Source organism: Aplidium turbinatum, chromosome 1, assembly GCF_918807975.1.
Source record: "Aplidium turbinatum chromosome 1, kaAplTurb1.1, whole genome shotgun sequence".
Taxonomy (NCBI): domain Eukaryota; kingdom Metazoa; phylum Chordata; class Ascidiacea; order Aplousobranchia; family Polyclinidae; genus Aplidium; species Aplidium turbinatum.
This window is the reverse complement of record NC_137472.1, coordinates 62,514,626-62,536,920: the sequence shown is the minus strand read 5'-3', so window position 1 is coordinate 62,536,920 and position 22,295 is coordinate 62,514,626. Positions and strand designations below refer to the sequence as shown.

Genomic DNA, 22,295 nt, shown 5'->3' with positions numbered 1-22,295 from the left:
TTACTTCGGGACGACTTTAATGCCCTTTTTGTAATTTTCCTTTTTTCGATAAAATTCATGTCTCTTGGTAGTAAACGTTGGCACAGAAACCTTTTCGATTTGGACATAATTTGTAGAAACCACTTTTCACTAAACCAGATAACAATAAATGCGAACACATTTAGGGAGTAAGTAATTCCTTTGTAAGTTAAATTAACCGTCTTAAAGACCAGATTCTATTACAAATGTTGAAAATTGAATGAGGCTGTTTATTAAATAATTAAATAGGCATTTAATTAAATCTACTGGTGCAAACTAAGCTAAACTATCACAAGATGTATAAAGTGACAATCTGCTTCTATTCCGACGTTTCGTCAATCAGACACGACTAACTTCTTCAGGGAGCTAGACCAGGTAATGACTACCTGTCTAGCATGGCAAAACACAGGACCATGTTGCTGAAATCAACCAAACATGCAAAATAAACATTAAACTTCTAGACAAAAATCATCTCGCCCAAAGTTTGAACTAGAAAAAAGGGGGTTTAAATGTTAACCATCAATTAGAAACTTAATGTGTTTTTGGGAAAAGTCTTGATGGCTAATGTGGAGGCTACACCAGCATGGTTAGTGGAACCCACTGCTTGCTGTTCTATAGTGAGTAGTCAGGTAGTACTGACGCCAGGAAGATCTCTCCTTCTCAACTTTGCATATGCTTGGCGACAGTTAGTTTAGTTGTTTTCTTTCCACAAAGGTACTACAAAGGTTAAGGGTTCAACTGACTGTCAAAAGCAGCGGTTGAGAACTATGTGGCATGAATTAGTGGTGCGATACTGATGAGGTCAGCCTCATGGGCGATATACGTGTCTGTCGCTGTTAATTCTTGCCACACTCGACTGCCGACAAACACATGTTTTTGGGAAAAGTCTTCATAGCTAGTGTGGAGGCTAAACCGGTATGCTTAGAGAAACACAATGCTCGCTGTTCTATAAAGAGTAGTCGGATAGTGCTTACGCCAGGAAGATCGCTCCTTCTCAACAGAAACTTGGTGTTTAGGATGGTGTGAATTAAAATTTAAGTATCTGTCAGTGTATGTGGGTTTTTTGAAAATCATAGTAGTCGTTTCATAGTAATCAGACATGTTTGTGGCATTGTGACAAACAACTAAGACGTCTAAAAATGATATGGAATTGTTTTTTTCATGTTCTTTTGTGAATAGAATTGAAGATAATGCTGTACAAATGTTGATAGAAATCCAATTCTCACAACATGGTGAGATCTCTCGTTCACCCTTTGGTCACAGCGGTAAACCATAATCTCTTCGTGGGAAAATTGTAACATAAGATTCCCGAATCCGTTCGTCTGTATGTATCGACCGAGAAAGAAACACTTCTTGAAACGTCTATTCAAAAGTGTATTCCTGTAAAATTAGCCCGCGGCTATCGAAATCGAAATGCAACGCCTTGCACCTCTAAAAACTGTCACTACGATACAGATTACTTGGATAAAAGACGGAGAATTTGTCCAGCTAGCAAGCACCAAATAAACCAGTTAAATGTGCGACCGACTTCCAACAAACAACTTCGAGAATGAATCAGAAAAATTTGTGATAGCTCAAAGGCACGCCAGCAGTAGCGCGACGCAGCATTTCATGTCCAAACAAGTTTCAACTGAGACAGGTTTAAACAGGTTTGACATGAGTCTTACGGACGATGGTGCAATTTTGGCTCATGTTTTAGGAATTTCCATGACGTAATATTCAGTAGACCTGAACGGTTTCTACATGACGTTTGACCAGGCGAACAACCGTCTGGAACACCCTTTGATAGTGCGTTGGTTTGACACCTCTCAAGAGCATGTGACAAAACTCCTAAACGCTTGTCGTCGATTGCGGAGTGGCGTCCCTTCGACTACAACCCTTGATTTCTCTCATGTAAGAACAGTTCGCTGCTCTAGATAGAAATGGCTACGGCCCTTGATAGGGCTATGGCCTGGTGAACTAAATCAATGTTTTTGATTCGAGTTTAAAACTTGGAATAGTTCTTTTATTGAAAACAACTGCTGCTTCAATTAAAATATTTAATACGTTTCAAATTAAATATACAATTTTGGTAAAGATTTGACTTTCTTCAACCATAGACAGATAAAACCAAGCAACCACACGACATTTAACATAATACATTTCACTTTAATGTAGCCTATTATGTTAAATGCCGCGTAGTTGCTTGGTTTTATCTGTCAATGGTTAAAGAAAGCCACCTCTCTATCAAAATTGTATTTTCAATCTATGTTTGTAAAATATACTTTACTTTTTTTCAACTCTTCATTTTTTTTACTTTTCTTTTTTACTTTTTTATTACGTTTCAAATTAAATATGTTATACATAGCCTACATTGCAATAAATCTTTTTCCACTTTATCATTGATTTTAGAAATAAAATCTTTGACTGAAAATCTTTAGTTTCTTTAACTTTTCATTGAGTTCGATTATTAACAAAAATAAAACAATTTGGGTAGAGAGGTAACTCTTTTAAACCATAAACAGACATAACTAAGCAACCACACTACATTTAACATTATAAAAACAAAAAACAACAAGCGAACGTTTTCGGCTAGTTATATAGCCCTTTTCAAGGCTATAAGAAAAAATACATTATTACAAGAAATGCTAAAGAATCATATAGTATCACAGCAAAAATATGGTCAAATCTAAACATTTGAGAAGCTGCCTCGCTCAAACAAAATGATAACTGAAAATTACACAGCACAACGGGTCAAGTATTTCAGAGGTAAAATTAATTGATTGTTCAGACAAGGACTCAGGCAGATTACGCAAGAAAGACAGAAGCACAAGAGATAGTGGCACAAAACCAAAGTAATGCGAAAAGCACAAAGCGTGACAATTCAATCAAAAAACTGTTAAAAAGTAAGAAGCTCCGCAAGCAAATAATTGTCTGTTGAGCCCTGGGTTTAAAGATTTGATGATCAATGCCTCATGAATTCTGGTTTCGAATTCGGACAAACACTTACGTACAATTTTGAAAGACTGCAATGACGGTTTATTATTTGAGCACGATTGGCAGTTTCTAATATGGTCTTTATGTGCACTGTTTTTACTAAAATTAGCTAAATTCAAATGCTCTCCCACTCTCGTCACCAAATGTCGCGTGGTCATACCAATGTATGACGATCTCGCATCATGCGAGCAAGTGAACTTATACACAACGTTTGAACATAAGCGGAAAGGAGTTTCGAACTTTAAAGGGGACCTGAAATGAAAAATTAAAATTTTTTTGGTGATTCTTTAGTGTTTAAGTATTATATTTTTCAAAAAAATTTTTTGATATGCCGTTTTGTTTGGGAGATATAACCAAATGAAAATTGGCCACCTGATGGCGCTATGTGTCTTGTGATGTCATCGGCTGGCAGCCAAGTAAACAGCTTGATGCATTTGCCTTAAAAACGTCGCATAGGTCATTGTATATTGAGTAATAGAAGATCAGCATAAACAAGATGTCTGAAACAAGACAAGGATTTTTCTTTGAACCAAAAAGACGGCGACTTAACAGCAAAGAACATCATTCTGATTCGTGCTCTGACAACACCAGTTCGGACAGCAGTCGGATGGAAAATTTGCATTGAAAAAAATGCAGGAAAATGATTTGCGTGAACCAAGTGGTTGATATCAACTAAAAGTAGCCGATGTATTCAGAGTTGCCTAATATGCCTACCCTGCCAATGTTTTACTGTCCTAAAAGTTTCAAAGCCTTGTTGTTTTCTCGCTTTGCTATTCGATCCAAACGTCCGATCGTAGGCTACTCACAGACCTGTGTCTGTGTACCTAGGTCAATCGAGTTTTGTGGGTACCGGTACTGCATTGACAGTGGCTTTCACATATCTTGAAAAATCAAAGACAGAAGAAACAGCTTCAGGGATGAGCAGGTGTCTGGACTTGGTGCCTTGTAGCTCTGCCTGTAGATCACGTTGGTAATCGCTGGCCAGAAAATGATTGCTGCACACACGACAGTGCTTGTTTACAGGTGGGTTTTTGAGTTTCATCGCTGAGATCCATTTCTTCAGCTTGTCGTCATTATTCAGAGGTAAACGATGAAAGGATACCCCTTTGACGATTCCCCGGTTAGTACAACCGGGAGCCATACAAGAAGCCACCATTTTAAGGGCGTAAAACTCCCTTAGCACAAAATTGTTTGCTGTTTCGGTAGCCTACGCGATTTGTTCCTTGTGTTTGCACACAAAACAGTAGACCTTGGATGCGGCTTTGCCAGCCAATGACGTCATCAAAATTTTTGACCAATCAGAATCATTCAATTCAAAAAAGGTTATTTTAGGTTTTTTAATTAATGGTAACACAAAAAATAAAAAAATTGTTGAAAAACGTTTTATTTCAGAAAGATCTACAAATACAAAAGCCATGTATTTTCGTTGCAGTGCACCTTTAACTGAAAATAATAATCAGCTTTAAATGTTTTATAAACGGGAAAATCTTAACGTTAAACTTCAATGCAATAAATCTGGACAAACTTGTGGCAAAACGTTTGGATTCCTTGCCAACACACGGGATTGTTAGAAAGTTTTTGAAATCAAGCTCCTCAACAGGAGACGTAGTGGAAACCGAATTCAAAAACCCTCTAAGAACCTTATTAAAAAACCAAGTCGGATAATGATTAGCACCACAGTATGAGCGTAATTTATTAATTTCATTATTGAAACAGTCAATGTTCGAGCAAATGTCTCGAGCTCGCGAGATAAGGCACTTGATCAAAGCAGATTTGTAATTAGACGGGCAAACAGCGCTGAAATTAAGGAAAAGATTAGTGTTTGTCGGTTTACGCCAGACCCAAGTATCAAATCCATTACCATTTATCTTGATTTCTACATCCAAAAAAAGTATAGTCTCCGTGGCCTTTTCTACAGTAAAATTTATGTTTTGATGTTGCGTATTGAGTACTTCAAGAAACTGTAAACAAGAATTATCGTCATCAAATATGGCAAAAATGTCGTCAATATAACGTAAGTAAAGCTTGGGAAAGAATTGGGAAGTATTTTCAGAAAAAATCTTATTTTCAAGGTGGGCTAGAAAGAAATTAGCAAGAGTGGGACCCAAAGGCGAACCCATAGCCACTCCGTCAATTTGCTTGTACAATTTATCTTTGTATAGAAACATGCCCTCTGTGGCTAAATGCACCAATTTGATAAAAATGTCTTTTTTGATGAGCTGGTGGTTTGGCTGGTCTTCTGCATATATGTAATTCGTGATAATGTCGATCGTTTCTTTTAAAGGGACGTTAGTGAATAGTCTCTTGTGCTTCTGTCTTTCTTGCGTAATCTGCCTGAGTCCTTGTCTGAACAATCAATTAATTTTACCTCTGAAATACTTGACCCATTGTGCTGTGTAATTTTCAGTTATCATTTTGTTTGAGCGAGGCAGCTTCTCAAATGTTTAGATTTGACCATATTTTTGCTGTGATACTATATGATTCTTTAGCATTTCTTGTAATAATGTATTTTTTCGTATAGGCTTGAAAAGGGCTATATGACTAGCCGAAAACGTTTGCTTGTTGTTTTTTGTTTTTATAATGTTAAATGTAGTGTTGTTGCTTAGTTATGTCTGTTTATGGTTTAAAATAAAACAATATTCTAAAAAAAACAATAATTGCAAATATAATAATTTTGCAACGTTTTCCAACGTTGCAATTCCGTAACACAAAGAATAATTTTGTTTCTGCTTGTGTGTTAAAAATCTTTTTTCAACAAGAACATTTCTTTTTTCTGTTGATTTTCCAGCCACGCTCTGCTCACGTGATCGCTTCTATAAAACGCGCGATGCTGAGCGCTTCTGCACAGTCGACGAGTTGGTTGGCCTGGGTTCGAATCTAGTGTTGGTCAAACTGGAAACATCAAAGTATAACTTGCTGTGTTGTTTCGGTGGTGAGGATGAGCTAGAGTTAGAACAATAATGTATGAATCCCGCGTATAGGAGTTTGTATCATTTGATGTTAAACAAGGTGGTTTGTCGACATGAAACATGGAGATCAATGAACCACAGTCGAAACTATTATTCAAATCATGCGTTTGTATTGGTTTGTTCGATATAAATTGATGTTGCTTGATTTGTCTTGTTTACTTTGATAAGGAAGTGAGATTACCAAATATTACCAAAGAAATTACCAACCAACTTCAAATTGCAATTTAAACGATGTTTTAACGTTTTGCAATTTTGCAAAGAAAAAAAATCACTGTGTTTGTTGTTGTAAGTTGAAAAAAACTTTTTTTCACCAAGAACATTTCCTTTTTTCTATTGTTTTCCAAGCCACGCACTGCTCACGTGATCACTGCAATAAAACGCGAGATGCTGAACGCTTCTGCACAGTCGACGAGTTGGTTGGCCTGGGTTCGATCCAGTATTGGTTAAATTGGATTTCTCAAAAGTATAACTGGTTGTGTTGTTCCAGTGGTGAAAATAAGTTCGAGTTAGAACTATAATGTATGAATCCCGCGTATATGAGTTTGTATCTTTTGATGACAAGGTGGTTTGTAAAACGCTGTAAAAATGGAGATCAATGGGCCGCTGTCGAAACTATTATTCAAATCATGCGTTTGTGTTGGTTTGTTCAATATAAATTGATGTTGCTTGATTTGTCTTGTTTTCTTTGATAAAGAAAGGAGAATCTGATGTTTATGACTCACAATTGTGTTTTGTAGCCTCAACTACTGTACTAAGGTTTACCTTGATTTGCTGACTAGCAGTTAACAAAACAATACAAAATGTCCTTCCAACAAAATCAAGAAGAAAACAGAACAACTTCAACTGAAAAGACTGAACAACCATCGCCAGGAAATTCTGGTAAGTTCATTTTCAATAATTTGTCTAAGAGACTGCTCAAATATCGCATGACGTCCTCTGGTGTTTGCAAGAACTTTTATGTAACCATTGTATGGTTGGCTGCATGACCGAGTAGTGAAAACCCTCGTACGACAGTCGAAAGAGCGCCGGTTCGACACCACTAAAGAGTACGCTGCTGATTATTTGGTAAGACACTTAATGACGGGCCTGAAAATGGACACGAATATTGATTTCCTTGCCCATGGCATTTAACAGTAATGACAAAATAAACTAACCTAAGAATTAAATGCTGAAATATTCTGACATTTTTGTGTCGTTGTTTCAGTGGTTCTGTTTCTAAATAAATATCGTAAGCATTAGACACTCCTAAAAAGGAGAATTGAATTGTGACATCATAACTATAAATAACAATAAACTGTTTTGTTTCTCACAGAACAAGCTCCGAGCAACAAAGCTGTTCTTCAACAGCAAGTAATTCAGCAGGACAACCGACAACATCATGTCCATCATCATCATCATATTGATCAACAATTGGTCCAGGTTGACCAGCGGCAGTATAATGTCCATTACCATCAAACCGAACAAACCAATGTTAGATCTGGAGACCAGGAAGGTTTGTAAAATGTTCATGTTTATATCAAAAATAAAATTTACTATTTGTAATATTAAAACTTTTATTCGCAGAAGTGGGCTTTAAAAATTGCCCCACTTTTAATTGAAAATATTTCGCATTTACTTTTGCTCAGCTTTTAACATTTTTGAGGAAATTGATAAAGCAAACTTCAAAATTTTTTTGCAATGGTAGATTTTTGATTGGTCAATTTTTCCAGCTAAAAAAACATTCTGCTTTGGGTCAATTGAATGTTGCATGTGTCAGTTGCATTGAATATAAGCTGCGTTACATATGGAGAGCCAAACAATTGAAGTTGCCCGTTCATAGAGTTTACACAAAATTGACCTAATTTTTCCATTATTTCTATATAAATTTAAAATTTGTGATTGGAAATTAGCAAAATTTTATACTAAACTAATATTATATGAGAATGTTAAACTTTTTTGCGAAGCTAAATATTTGGATTTCTCTACAAGCTGATTGTTTACAACAATTTAGCGACATTTTGAGTTGCTTTCATAACATAGAGCAAAGTTGAAATGCACTTGGTCTATGTTGACATGTCATTGATTGCGTATGGCCGTTGCCTTGCGTTACGAGGTGTGATGTGAATCTTCCTCTAGCAAAACAACTACAAGATAAAGCTGTATTTCAGCTAGTATTGCCATATTTGAAAGTTGTTAGGATCATAAATTTCATATAGAAAATGTTTAGAAGTTTTGAAGTGGGTATTTGGTAATACTTTGTTGAGTTGGAATCGTAGAAATACGCAACTAGTTTGAAAAATTTAAATTTAGTTTTAGGGATAGTCACCACTTTTGTTCAGTGGTTACTCGCCCGACTAAAGACCAAACAGCGCTGGTTTGGTTCTCGAGGTGTGCGCTTGAGTATCACATTTAAGAACTGTTCTCCTTTCAGCGGCACCTAGTAGAGGAAATAATTCACAGAGCACACGATCTTCCTCTATAAAAACAATTTCGGTATAAGACAAAGCTGTGTTTCAACTAGTGTTGCCAAAACTGAAAGCTCTTAAGAACATAACCTTCCATATGAAGAATGTTTAGAAATTCCAAAGTAAGCATTTTGAGTCACAATTTGTTGAGTTGGATTCGTAGAAATACGCAACTAATCAGGGAGATTTCAGCTTGGTTTATGGGAAAATCATTTGTAATTCTTTGGAAAACTGATTATAACGTTGATTCAATGGAAAGTCATTTTAGACAAAATGTGATTTTGAAAATTTCTTTTTGTCATTAGATCCAAACAAAGCTTTCGACAAACTGAAGGAAATAACTGGTCAGCTCTACAAATCGGAATTTGATGTGGATGTGACGAGGTTCGACATTTCAGCATCGAATTTGCCAGAAGTTCATCCAGAGCTTCTTTCGGTGGACTTCTACGAGGGAAGGTTCATTCCTAACGACGACCAGTATGATCCCAAAACCAGACAAATTAAATTTAAAGAATCTGATAAAAAAGTTTCAATCCATAAATTAATTTCACGTATTAAGTCACAAAGCTTCATATCAATCGTCGGTTACCCTGGGGCGGGAAAGACAACGTTATCAAAGCGCTTGGCAAGGCGTCTAAACGAAACTAGAGACTTTCTTGTTCTGAGGATACCTTTCGAGCATGAATGATTGCGATGATGAAAAACTAACTTTGAAGGAATTTTTACTTGGAGATGTAAATTTTGACTTAAATCAAGAAGAAAAAACGTTTGTATTCAAATGGATAAAAAATCACACCAAAAAATGTTTTTTGATCTTTGACGGATTCGACCAGGTGAACTGGAATTTGATGGATAAAGTGGAAAGATCGAATTATGACACTTCACTCACCTGCCAGGAGCTTGTGTCGAATCTGTGTCGAAAAACTTTCTTACGCAATTGCCACATTGTATTCACCTCACGACCACACGCCATGCTCCAAATTCCTGCAATCTGTCGCCCGAAGCAAACGTATTTCGTTGGAGACTTAACTTCTGAAAATATGAAAATATTATCTGTTGCTTTAATTAATGATGAAGAAAAATCTAATAAAATTTTTGACAAGCTAACTGTGGAAACTCCTCATCTACTGTAGAATCCATGTGCCACAATGCTTTGATGCTACAATTGTACTTACAAGCTTCTCTTGGTTCATCAGATGAAACTGTAAATATTTCGTCAATGACAAAAATATTTCATCGTGTGCTGGAAAACCTCAAATCATCAGGTCACGCCGTTTCTCTTTCGGACCAAATCGTTATTAGTTTATCGAAACTAGCATTTCAAGCTACTAAGAATGAAACAGTATTAATCACAATTGAAGATCTTCAAGCAGAACAGCTAACAAGCGAACAAGTCCAAGCACTTGTTGTGACATTATTTGGTTCAAATCGAAGGTGTGGTATTTTCGAGGGTAACCGACGATTGTATTTTTCACACCAAACTTTTCAAGAGTTTTTTACCGCTTTATACATGGTCGAGCAAATGTCTTTAGAAAATTTTACAACGTTTGTTCAAACTAATCTACTGGTCGATCACTGGTCCGTCGTTGTTCAGTTTTTATCCGGACTGCTGTTGGATCCATGGATGAATGAAGGTAATTATGTTACATAAACAATGTTTTGTTATCCAACTAAAAGCGTGATTGTCTAAAATTGGACAACATCTTTTTCATTACAGCAGGGGTTCGTAACCATTGTTACACGTACCACTAGGAAATACGAGACCTGTCTCCAGGGTTTGTGGGAATGCTGAACCATTCGGATTAGTAACAAAATGTCGTTTTGTATAAAAGTGAACAGCGATGAATAGCCTACTTCTAAATTAATCCGTCTTCACAAATTGTTTGACGTAGGAACATCTAGCCTACTAAACCACTTTTACTTTATAACGTAAATAATGGCAGGCTAATGATAAGTCACTGAACAAATAACTGTAATAGGCACTGAGCTAAGTACATACACAACCGTAGAACAGATACAAAAGGTGCCAACATTTTTTTGTAACCTATATATACTAGCGTGTAATCACAAGACAAGGTTGCGAGATAGGTAGCGGTAACAAATAACAATCAATATAAATCAATATAACCTAATAAATATGTTCTTTTAATTTTTTTTTATAGTTTGTTTAGTTTAATCCTTGAAGTTTTGCATAACTGTCACTAGACACTGAGATTGAAACTGCTTCTTGTAGAAATTACATTGCCTACGAATCATTTCTGCCACTAGGTGACGCTCAATGACCAGCTGTGTTGGAATTGTGTCACTCATCTGCACAGGTCGATACTTGAACCAGCGTTGCTCGTTCTTGTTGGTTCTTCAGTTGCAAAGTTGATGAACTCAAACTGAGCCGTTGAAGCAAACTTCTGTTATTTATTAATTTTTTATTATTGAATGTTGTCTTTTATTGATGATCAAATGATGATAGCTCAGCCGTAGCGGATTGTCCAATTATTATCTTAAGTGATAAACGTTGTTGTTTTCATATCTAGGTTTATGCCAATGGATGAAAAATTATATTAAATTAACTAAATAAAAAACTGAAGGAGAAAGTCTTCCTGTCCACAATCAGATGTGTCTTGTCAGGCGTGCCATTGAGTGTCTGGCTGCCACAGTGCATGTCACTTTGTGACAATCAGTGCGCTCGACAAGTTCTTATGTTTATTTCTTTCAGCTTCTTCGAGTCATGCATTCAACCAACAACAACATTCAATTGAATTCACTTCACCACAAACATCTGTCCAGAAAACACAGTCTTTGCAACCGCTATCAAGTAAGAATATATTCTGCTAAGACCATTTAAAGTTAGCAAGTAATGCTCAAGTACATCTAGACACTGACAAACCATGATCACCTTCTAAATAAACTTACCCCATCTACATCTACCACGTCTTCACGTTCACGTTTTGGCGTTAATTCTACTTTTTCTAACCCTGTTGGCTGTGATTGTCCTTGATAAAAAGAAATGGAACCAAGTCAAAGACAACTTAATTACACGAAGCCTAGCTACAGAACAATATTACTCTTCGCTTCCGCCTTTACAACTGCATTGTGGCATGCCTTGATTATACGTAGTTTGCGAAATCCTAAGTTATATTAGCTCTAATAAGTCAAGTCCGACACGTTAGCTCAGTTGGTTAAGCACTTGACTTTGTTCACAAATAGACCTCACGATCAAGCGACACTGGTTCGGCTCTCGGAGTATGCGCTTGAGCAACGGATTTGAGGATTGCTCAGAATTTAGCGGCACCTACTGGATGGATTAAGAATTCACAGACAAGATTTCAACAAACGGAAACCTGGCTCTGTCAGTCTCGGTAACCGGCCAGGCGTCAGTGGTTCAAACCTCTACAAGTATGAGAAATTTCTAGGAACAAGCTATCAGAAGCTTTGTCAGTCCAAGGATAAAGATTCAAACCAACCAACTTGTCTGTTCAGTAACCCACAAATGGAAACAGTTGCTTCCTCTTCATGAAAGTGTGGTACTGACGTAACAATCAATGATGATGTCAGACCAACATTGAAAGGGTGAAGTGTTTTAATATAGCATATGTGCAATTGTGCATGCAATAATAAGGAAGGTTCTGGAAATATTATTTTGTTTAAACTTATTGTAGCTCTTGAGTTGTGTGGCTGAGCAATGCATTTCAAAGCAGCTTTCAATACTTTGATTTTAAAAGCAGAGAATATGACTCACTTTATAGACCTTTTGAGTTAGGCTACAATTTGTGCTGACTGATGAAAGCACATCAACCAGCCTTTGAATGAATGGTGTGCATTCCAAGTTATGTTCACATTATAGTTGTCCTATGGCGCACTAAGTATCGCTCCACACTACTGTGCTGCGGCACACTGAGGTAGTAAACAGTTTTATTTCTCGCTTTTCAGATCTCTTGCAAGATTCTATTCTCCAAGAATCCCATGCTTCAAATCAACTTGAATCATCTTCCCAGGATGCTTCAAATCAACCACAATCGTCTTCACAAGATGTTTCAAATCAACCACAATCATCTTCCCAGGATGCTTCAAATCAACTTGAATCATCTTCCCAGGATGCTTCAAATTAACCACAATCGTCTTCCCAGGATGCTTCAAATCAACCACAATCATCTTCTCAAGATGCTTCAAATCAACCACAATCATCTTCCCAGGATGCTTCAAATCAACCACAATCGTCTTCTCAATATACTTTAACTGTTTCTGGAAAGTCAAAACCTCAATACTTAATAAGAAAATTGAAATACTTCAAAAAATAATATTTTCAAGTAAGAAATTAATTGTATGATTTTAAATGTGTTTATGTTGCTTTAAATCACAAACTTGAACAAAACAGGCTTTGAAATTTTATTTCCCGGAATAATCAGAAGATAAAAATATTTCAAATCTATTAGATCTTTGTGCTGTTATATGGTTATCGGCCAAAAATAATTTCAAATATTCAACTTTTAGGTTTACCACAATTTCAATTAATTACCGCAACTTCAATTCAATTAAAATTTCGTAAAATTTAAATCAAACTTTACGCCTATGCCTCGTTTTGTCGCAATAAACGTCACAATAAATTAAGTCGGCAGCAATGGCGAGTGGTTAGTGCGTTGGGCTCACAGTCGAAAGCCTGCATGTTCGACTCCAGCCGCCCGCACTTGCTGTTGTTTCTCTAGGCTAGAAACTTTACGATAATTGCCTCTACCCAGTGATCGATTTCGAGTAATGGGTATTACCAAATTTAAGTCATAAGTAAAGTAGTGTTCCGGCGGGTCGATTGCCCTCTTGATTAGAATTGAAATTGTGATGAATTTTGTAACTTGGTTGGTTGAATTAAGCAACGTTGAATTTGCGTTCTTTCACTGTTATACGTTACGTGGCCCGCCTTCTGACCAAGACGTTTAATTTCTGATTGTCGCATTGCCACGTGCCGGGAGCCGTGGTTTCTGGAGAGTATTTGCCATTGTGTGTTGAGTTTCATTTCATTATCGAAAAAAGCAAGCTAGAGAAATGAATGTGTACCACGGATTTAAGTTGTCGTGTTAAAGCCATTGTAAGTTTATACAAAATCAGGTTTTTATCCCAACTCGCTCTCAATAAATCAAAAAACAACAAGAAACAATTGCAAGTATGATTCAGGCAGACCGAGGAGGGATTGTAGGTAGGCAGTGAGCACCTACTCATGTAACCAAAAATAAAAACCTGATAATTGGACAACTGAAGTAAAGAACTATAAAGTATCTAAATAACGAAATAAAAGAATTAAAAGAACTAACAAAATTGACAGAATTGAAAGAACAAGAACTAAAGGACTAACTTAAGAATAACAAATTTAAATTTCAACCAAGGAAGACTTCTGAAGGGGTGGTCAGCACATCCCTGCAACGAAAGGACTTTAATATAACCGTACTTTAATTGTGTTGTAAACTGGAACTCTATTGTAACGGAGCCTAATTGTGTATAATAACTTGTGTAAAATACTGTATTGTTTGTCAAAAGGCTTGCTCCACCGTAACTCAGAGAGCGGTAAGTTACTAATTAATGTTGGTTACGCTGTCCATTACGTTACGTGTGTCGATATTACTGTGTGTAGGCTGTAGTATACAGTAGTGTAATTTCTTAAATTGATAAATGGAAGGTGACGGTGGCCATCCGGTGTCTCGTACGCTTCCCGTTGGCAGTGGGACAGGGGGCGCTGCGTCTGGGGGTGGTGCGGCGGAACACCCGGGCGTTGGGCAGGTGTATCCTCAGGGGGTTCATGGCAGCCTTACCCATGCTGATTCCAGTGCAGAAGCTGTGCTCAGGGACGTCAGACACAAAAAAAGAGAGGTGCTGCAGGGGGTTGGAGAATTAAGGAGAGGTCTCCCCATGGTACATGATGAAGCGTTGCTAGAGCGGGCCTTGGTTGATATGGCGGAGTTAGAGGGCAACTTTGGAGAACTGTTAGAACTTGCGAATAAACTAAAGGATAGCACTATGATATCTGAAGCTACAGAACAGGTCAGGTTAGAGATTGAGGAATTGAGACGTACTATAAAACAGAAGCAAATCTCCAAGGTAGATACAAAATTAGGTACAATAAAAGGAAAATCAACCACCAGTGCCTCGAGTAGTCGCTCGCGCCGTTCAAAAGAAGAAGAGATTGAAATCCGGCTCGAAATGGAGAAGTTGCGGTGGGAAAAACAGATGTGGGTGAACAAAGCCAAAGCAGAGGAAGCCAGAGCCAAAGCCAAAGCAGAGGAAGCCAAAGCCAAAGCAGAGGAAGCCAGAGCCAAAGCCGAAGCAGAGGAAGCCGAAGCCAGAGCCGAAATTGAAATGCAGATCAAGGCAGCCGAACTGAGAGCAAGGCAAAGTAAGCTTGACTTGTTTTCACAATGTGGATCGGACCAAGGGTCGGAGCGCGGGCAACGACGGCCTACGGCCAGTAGTCTCGGAGTCACCGACTACATCCCTACAGCGATAGAAAAGGTCCAGAGGTGGGACGCTGACATTATCAATCCGTCTGGGAGATCCCATGACATTCATGGGGCCGCTAGCATAGATGCCCAACCTAAACAGAGCCAGGCTAAACAGGAGAATTTAATGGAACCGCCACATAGAGAAACTCCCCTAAGAAAGCTCTTTCCAGGAAACGCCCTCACAAACAAGTATAGAACGTGGACTAAAGATAATTTTTTGGCAAAACCGCCCGGGGGGACCCATGGGGCCGCTGAAAGAGAACCTCATTATAATTATCAACGTGATTTTTATAGAGAGAAGGTTGTGAAACCGTCACAAACATGCCCCTTAACTGTAAGGAAAGATCTTAAAGGTGAGAGATGTAATTCACCACTAGTTAAAGATGATGGCCGTGAAACTAGACATGTTATGACATCCCCGCCAGGGCTTAATGCAAACAGAGGTGCTGAGGATCAACAAAACTGGTTCTATAAATATCATAATTGTCGCACTTTCTATGACAGGGCCGCATTGATCAACTATGACGGCAACAACATGCCATTTATATTTTTTAAAAACCGTATTGAATCACTAATGGAGAGTTGCCCATTTGAGGGAAATCGGCTGACTTTGCTACAGGCAGCCTGCGTACGTAGCGCCGCGCAAACCATCTCAAACTTAGCATCGGATACTTCTGGTTGGAGCGAAAAGGAAAGGATCGATATGTCGCTGGATCGCTTGTCCCAGCGCTTTGGTGTTAGAGGCGGATTTCTCGCGGAGCCGGAGATTCGGCGGATACGGCATGGCAATAAATTATCTGGGATGTCATCATCCTCAATAAAGGAATTCAAAGACGAGCTGGCTCAGTGTACCCTCTTCGCTAGAGCGTATAACCAGCGTCATCAGCTAGAAGGACGTTTTGTACTAGACTTAGCAGGTCGATTACCTGGATATGCGAAGAAAGACTTTTTGTACTATCTGAAAGAGCAATATGGTAGCACCGAGGAACCAAGCTTCCAAAGCCTAATGGATTTCGTAAATTGCGAAGAGACGTGTCGCTCTACGGACTTCGCCATACGCTTAATGGAGGAAGTCGTTGCTAGAAAAGATACAAAACGGTCGGCAAGTGATAATCACATTATGCGTATTCGTCAAACCTCAGCACAGCCTGTCAGAAATGTCACCCAAGGTAGCAGTCGCGGGTCTGGCTTTAGTTCTGGGAGCCGAGAAGAAACGTTTGGTAGCCGCTCTTTTGAGGGTACGAGGAAGGACATACTTTGTATCTATTGTGAGAGTAGGAATAAGCAAGAGCGTCACAGACTACCCAATTGTCCTGAGTTCCTAAACTTGACGCCGTCGCGACGCCGAGATGTCATCGCCACGACTGGTCGTTGTCTAAACTGCCTACGTCTAGGACACGAAGCAAAAAACTGCACCCAATCATGTAATTGTAGGCGCTGCGGCGAACATTTCCGATTTAAGCACTATTATCTACTGCACGACGCCTATGTGAATCCTCAAGGAACATCGGGCAATGGCAATGATCTTAGAACGGCACCTGCCGTCACTAATCGTAGCGTAAGCATCGCTCATAAGAGGGCAGTGTTTAATCGTGTCACGGCTGCGCGGGTCATAAACCCATCTAATGGAGAGACCACTCTGGTTTACTGTCAACACGACCCAGGCTCTCAGCTCACATTTGTTTCAAGCCGATTGGCTAAAGAATTGTATCTAAAAGCCACGGATAATGTATCCTTCCGCATGGACACTCTAGCAGGCAAACAAGAAATACACTCTGATCTGGTTAAATTTAATATCCAATCCTTAGTTACTGACGAACTGTATGGTGATGTGGAAGCAGTGGTAAATGCACCTTGGAGTGACCATGTCGAAACATTGCCGCAGCATCAAGACTTAAATAGGTTTTCACATTTCGATAATGTTGAATTGATTTCGTTACCTAACAAAATGTCTGTCGATATTCTAATCGGGAATGACCATGCTTACTTGATGCGAGTATTAGAAGAACGTGTTGGCATGACTCGGGAAGAGCCCCATGCTATTTTAACCCCACTGGGCTGGCTGGCTAGTGGAGGTCGAGGTTCTATGATCTTTGGTGATTCTAAAGTACGTCGTGTTGCCATTAATGGTAACGTCGCTGAGGAGTCACTTAGTCTTGACAGTTTTGATGCGCAGGAGATTGAAATCAGTCGTTTAAAACATGTAATAAAGGATTTAACCCTAACAGATGAAACGATAGAACTGTCCCGCAATGATGTCATAGCACAAAAATTTGTTGAGACGCAAATGAAAGTTGAAGATGGGAGATTTGAAATGCCCGTACCTTTAAAAACCGACTTTGAATTACCGGATAACCACTCTTTGGCTTTTGACCGTGTTCTGAGCTTACGACGAAAGGCTTTAAAGCAATCTGATGTTCGAATATTCTTAGTAGAAACGATGACTGAAACGCAGTCCAGTGAGTACATTGAGCCGGTAAAAGACGATGACTCATCAGCATGTGTGTGGTACTTACCATATTTTGTGACATCCCAAGCAAAAAAGCGAGTGGTATATGACGGCAAATCTGAGTTTAAGGGTAGGTGTGTTAATGATGTGATTTTGTCGGGCCCAGACATATTAAACCCTTTAACACAAGTTCTGGCTCGCTTTAGATTGGGAAAGTTTGGCCTAATGGCAGACCTAACCAAGTGCTTCTTCCAGATTCAATTACCAATGGAACAACGCGACTTGTTCCGTTTGCTCTGGTTTGAGAATAATGATATCGAAAAGGGCAAAGTAATTCCGTTTAGATTTTGTGTACACCCTTGGGGAATTAAAAGCAGTCCATACGTCGCCTGCTTAGCCATTCAAAAGATGATTGAACAAAACCCCACTGGAGCCAGTGACCTGACCCTGCGTGCCATTCGAAAAAATATGTATATGGACGATCTGATATTCTCTGGAAATAGCCTTGATGAGGTCAGTGAGATTGCTAAACAAGCCATTGACTTGTTCGATAGCCGAGGCTTTAGTTTGGTGAAATGGAGTGCCAACAAAGGGGCGTTGGATGTTTTGTCGGACTTTAAAAAAGAGATGCTGGCTTCCTCCTTTCGCGATGTCGACCTCGAAAAAGACGACACAGACTTACCAGTAGCAAAAACTCTAGGTTGTGTGTGGCAAACCGAGTCAGATTCATTCTTCATTAAGTGCTCTCTCCAACCTTTAGAGAAGTACACACGTCGCTCAATGTTAAGCCAACTTGGCCAAAATTTCGATCCACTAGGGTTCGGCGCTCCATTCTTCCTTAAAGCTAAGTTAATTCTGCAGCGTTTGGCTTTTGAAGGCCTCGATTGGGACACCGAAGTGCCACAAAGCTACATAAAAGAGTGGAAGTCGTGGATTCATTCATTAGATTTACTAAAAGAATTTTCCATACCTAGATGGTATTTTGTAAACACAGAGCCGTGTTGTGCAGACGATGATATCGTATATTAGTTACATGGATTCAGTGATGCCTCCAATCACTCCTTTGCTTCCGTTGTGTATATACGTAGGCTGTGTAACGGAGTCCCTTGCGTATCCTTCGTTTTTGGCAAAAGTAGGGTTGTCCTCAAGCATCAAAGTGCATGGCCGATTGCCAGAAAGGAGCTTGTAGCCGCGCTTAATACTACGGAACTGTTAAACCAGGCAGCTAATGCACTACACCTGCCTGATCTTAGACAACATTTCTGGTGTGACTCGAATACTGTCCTTCAGTGGATCAGAAATCCTGATTTACGATTATGCAAGTTTGTTACTCGTAGGTTAAATCGTATTTTACTCTTGTCAGAGGTGAGAGAATGGCATTTTTGTCCGACACATCTCAACTCGGCAGACGTTGGAACCAGACCGAATGCCATCACCAAAACAGGTTCCAGAGAGATGTGGTTGAGCGGTCCATCTTTTCTCATGCAGGAGGGCGAGGTCCCAACGGTGAATGGAGCAGATGCTGCTATTCGTAAAATGGAACTGTCGCCGGCGATAACGGTAAGTGAAAATGCAACTGCTGGCTCCATTAGCAAGATGATCGAAACCGCACCTACTTTGTACGTGTTGAAAAAAAGAGCCGCCTATCTTGTAGCTTTCACGGAGTTCATTGTATCCAAATGCAAGAAACATGGGTATGTAAAACCAAAGTTAAATGCATCCTATCTTGAGGACGCTTTAAATAGGGTTGTTTCTTACGTACAAAAAGTAGTGTATAGAGATTTGTTAAGTTGTGACGGCCTGCCGGAGTCGATCGATGTGGTAACAAAACGTCTTGCTTCGAGCGAAGCTGGCGCTGATAAACAGTGCCTGAAGGAGTTGCGCTCTCTAAAAAAGTATCGTCCTTGTGTGGACACACGGGGGAGACTTCGTATTGAAGGTCGATTGAGTAAGTCTCCCGAAATAACTGTCGATGCGAAGCATCCTCTTATTTTGCCTTCGAGGCACGCATTGACACGGCTAGTTGTCCTTGACGCTCATTGTGATAGCTATCACTGTGGTGTGCAACAGACACTGTTATCTACTCGTCAACGTTTTTGGATTGCAAATGGTAATTCCTCGGTGAAACATTATTTGCATGACTGCGCTCCATGTGCCTTAGAGAAAGCAAAGCCTATCAGGCAGCTTATGTCGGATCTACCATTACCACGAACCACGGCCTATAACAAACCCTTCTTCAACAGTGGCGTAGATTATTTTGGTCCAATGACGTTTGTGGAAGGAAGAAGCCAAAAGAAAGCATGGGGATTGTTATTTACCTGTCTTGCGAGTAGAGCAATCCATGTGGAACTTGTGACGTCACTATCTTACAGTGAATTTGTTTTAGCATTTACCAGATTTGTAGACTTGCGTGGATCTATACGTAACATGTACTCAGATAACGGGACCACATTTCAAGCGGCAGCTAAAAGACTACCAGAAATTTTGGAGTCTTCTGAAATTCAAACTTCTTTGCGAAAAAAGGGAGTTAACTGGGAGTTCATTCCTCCGTATGCCCCGGCCCAGGGAGGGGCCTGGGAAGCAATGGTCAAGCAATTCAAAATTGCCTTTTCCCACGTTATTGGGAACTCATCACGGAAACCCAACTTTGTTGAACTTCTTACATTTACTGGTAGTGCCACAAGAATAGTCAACGAAAGACCTTTAGTCCCTGTCTGTGATGACCCTAAGGATTCTACTGTTATCACTCCAGCCGCCCTCCTTAACCCATTCTTGAGCCCATTTTCATCAGTAGGAAATCCTCATGACCGAGATGAGTTACGGAGAGACTATAGGTATAACCTAGCTCTATCTCACAGTTTCTGGGAGAAATGGATCTCTTTCTATTTACCTTCCCTGCAGGGTAGAAAAACGTGGGTCAGTTTGGTGGAAAACCTACAGCCTGGCCAATTAGTGGTGGTTGGTTCTCCAGAAGATATAACTAAGAGAGGGAGATACCGTCTGGGGAGAGTCCATGAGATCATCCCCCAAATTAGAAAAGGTAAACCGATTGTCAGGGTGGCAGTCTCAGTGGTGGATGAGGCATCGGGTGAGGTCAAGTGGACCTGGTCCTAAGGGATATATCGTGCGTTGCTCCTGTGGGGAATGCTTGACTACGTTCAGGGCCCGGCCCCGCCCTGGTCTGTTGTTAGCGGGTGTCGTCGAGGCATCTGTACCACCCTTGCCTTTCATTTAAATTGTAGTGTATTGTAGATATGTACCGCGCAAATCTGTTATTAACCTGCGTATTTCTATGTGTCATCCGCAGGGCTCCAATATGCGTAACTCAACAACATGTCTTAGTAACGTATGCTCTACAGCAATCTCAGTCATCGGCCTCGTTATAAGTAGCTAGTTAGTTAGGCCTACTGTGTAATGCATTTGATTTGTTTGCTATTGTGTGTTTCATGCAAATGATGTAAATGCTAACCGTGTAAGTATTCGCAAGCGATCTCAGTAATTTGCGTCATTATAAGTAGCTAGTTAGGTACTGTGTAGTGCGTCTGAGTTGTTTGCTACTATGCGTGTCTCATGAAGCTAACGTAGATATTAATCGTTAATCGTGTAAGTATTCGCCAGGCCATTGTGGCCAGGGTGTCCAAGTGCCTTGCACTGCTATCAAAAGATAATCACCGTTTTTGTGTAGTTTTAATGTACATACTTTCTGTGTATTGCATGTCGGGAATCGACCCTTCTACTTCAACCTTTATTTAATTATGTGCCATAATTAGGGGCCGCAATGTTCCGGCGGGTCGATTGCCCTCTTGATTAGAATTGAAATTGTGATGAATTTTGTAACTTGGTTGGTTGAATTAAGCAACGTTGAATTTGCGTTCTTTCACTGTTATACGTTACGTGGCCCGCCTTCTGACCAAGACGTTTAATTTCTGATTGTCGCATTGCCACGTGCCGGGAGCCGTGGTTTCTGGAGAGTATTTGCCATTGTGTGTTGAGTTTCATTTCATTATCGAAAAAAGCAAGCTAGAGAAATGAATGTGTACCACGGATTTAAGTTGTCGTGTTAAAGCCATTGTAAGTTTATACAAAATCAGGTTTTTATCCCAACTCGCTCTCAATAAATCAAAAAACAACAAGAAACAATTGCAAGTATGATTCAGGCAGACCGAGGAGGGATTGTAGGTAGGCAGTGAGCACCTACTCATGTAACCAAGTAGACAACCGGAAACAGACATTGCAGCCGGCTGTAGCGTGGGTCAGGTGTATGTCGGAAGGCGTACACCGATGAATAGCGCTCAAGTCCGCTTTCCCGCAATGCAGGATAAAGGTAAACAAACAAACAAACAAACAAAAAGACTGTAATTAACTTTTGTCGCTATTTATGCTTTTACAGAATCATCTGGAAGAACAGCCAAACCTTCACAACGATTGCAACCAGTCTCCCATCCCCAACCAAGTAAGATCGGACTACACTGACTTTTCATTTCAATTGTTCTGCATTTCTAGTTGGATCAGTTTGCTCAACGCGAGCCGCTCGGGCCATGTCGCCAAATTATGACGTTTCATGAATGACCACAACCACTCTCTTCCTGCCTTCTTGCTGTCAGAGTTTTTGGGAACGGTGACTTGGTTTTGCTCACTAAATTCGTAAGCTAGCATTTTTACTTTATCTACAGATAAACCATGATGTTGCTTTGCCCAATTAATGTTCCTATTTAATTGCGCATGCCGCATGCGGACCGCGGACCGTCAGTTGGTGACCCCTGAATTAGAGCATTGTCAATTCATTTCATTTGATTCTTCATTTCCAGTTAAATCAATTTGCTCAACGCGAGCCCCTCGGGCCATGTACAACTTAAAGAGAATCCAAACGTTTTTTTCTTGCAACTTTGTAACTTTTTTAAGGTTGTTTATTTTTGAACAAAGATATTTTTGTATTTTGAATATTGTCGCACCAATT

At 39.6% G+C, this 22,295-nt stretch overlaps 2 protein-coding genes across 2 annotated transcripts in view; both read left to right on the top strand.

The window, feature by feature from the left end:
- LOC145768272 (uncharacterized) overlaps window positions 1-22,295 on the top strand; it is a 111,210-nt gene that overhangs the window by 72,573 nt on the left and 16,342 nt on the right. Inside the window, exon 5 of the mRNA XM_082579754.1 lies at window positions 21,729-21,791. Within this exon, the coding sequence (XP_082435880.1) occupies window positions 21,729-21,791 (63 nt within the window). The remainder of the gene's footprint in view (window positions 1-21,728; window positions 21,792-22,295) is intronic.
- On the top strand, window positions 9,546-13,571 carry LOC145777334 (uncharacterized). The gene is made up of 2 exons (XM_082588696.1): window positions 9,546-10,041; window positions 12,335-13,571. The coding sequence occupies exons 1-2, from the start codon at window positions 9,546-9,548 to the stop codon at window positions 12,511-12,513; spliced, it is 675 nt and encodes a 224-aa protein (XP_082444822.1). The 3' UTR covers window positions 12,514-13,571.

Excerpts from the sequence above, each read along its gene's own strand:
- LOC145777334 (XM_082588696.1), top strand. The coding sequence starts at position 9,546 with ATGTGCCACAATGCTTTGATGCTACAATTGTACTTACAAGCTTCTCTT. Across the intron at positions 10,042-12,334 it reads GGATCCATGGATGAATGAAG|ATCTCTTGCAAGATTCTATT; the intron begins GTAATTATGTTA and ends CTCGCTTTTCAG.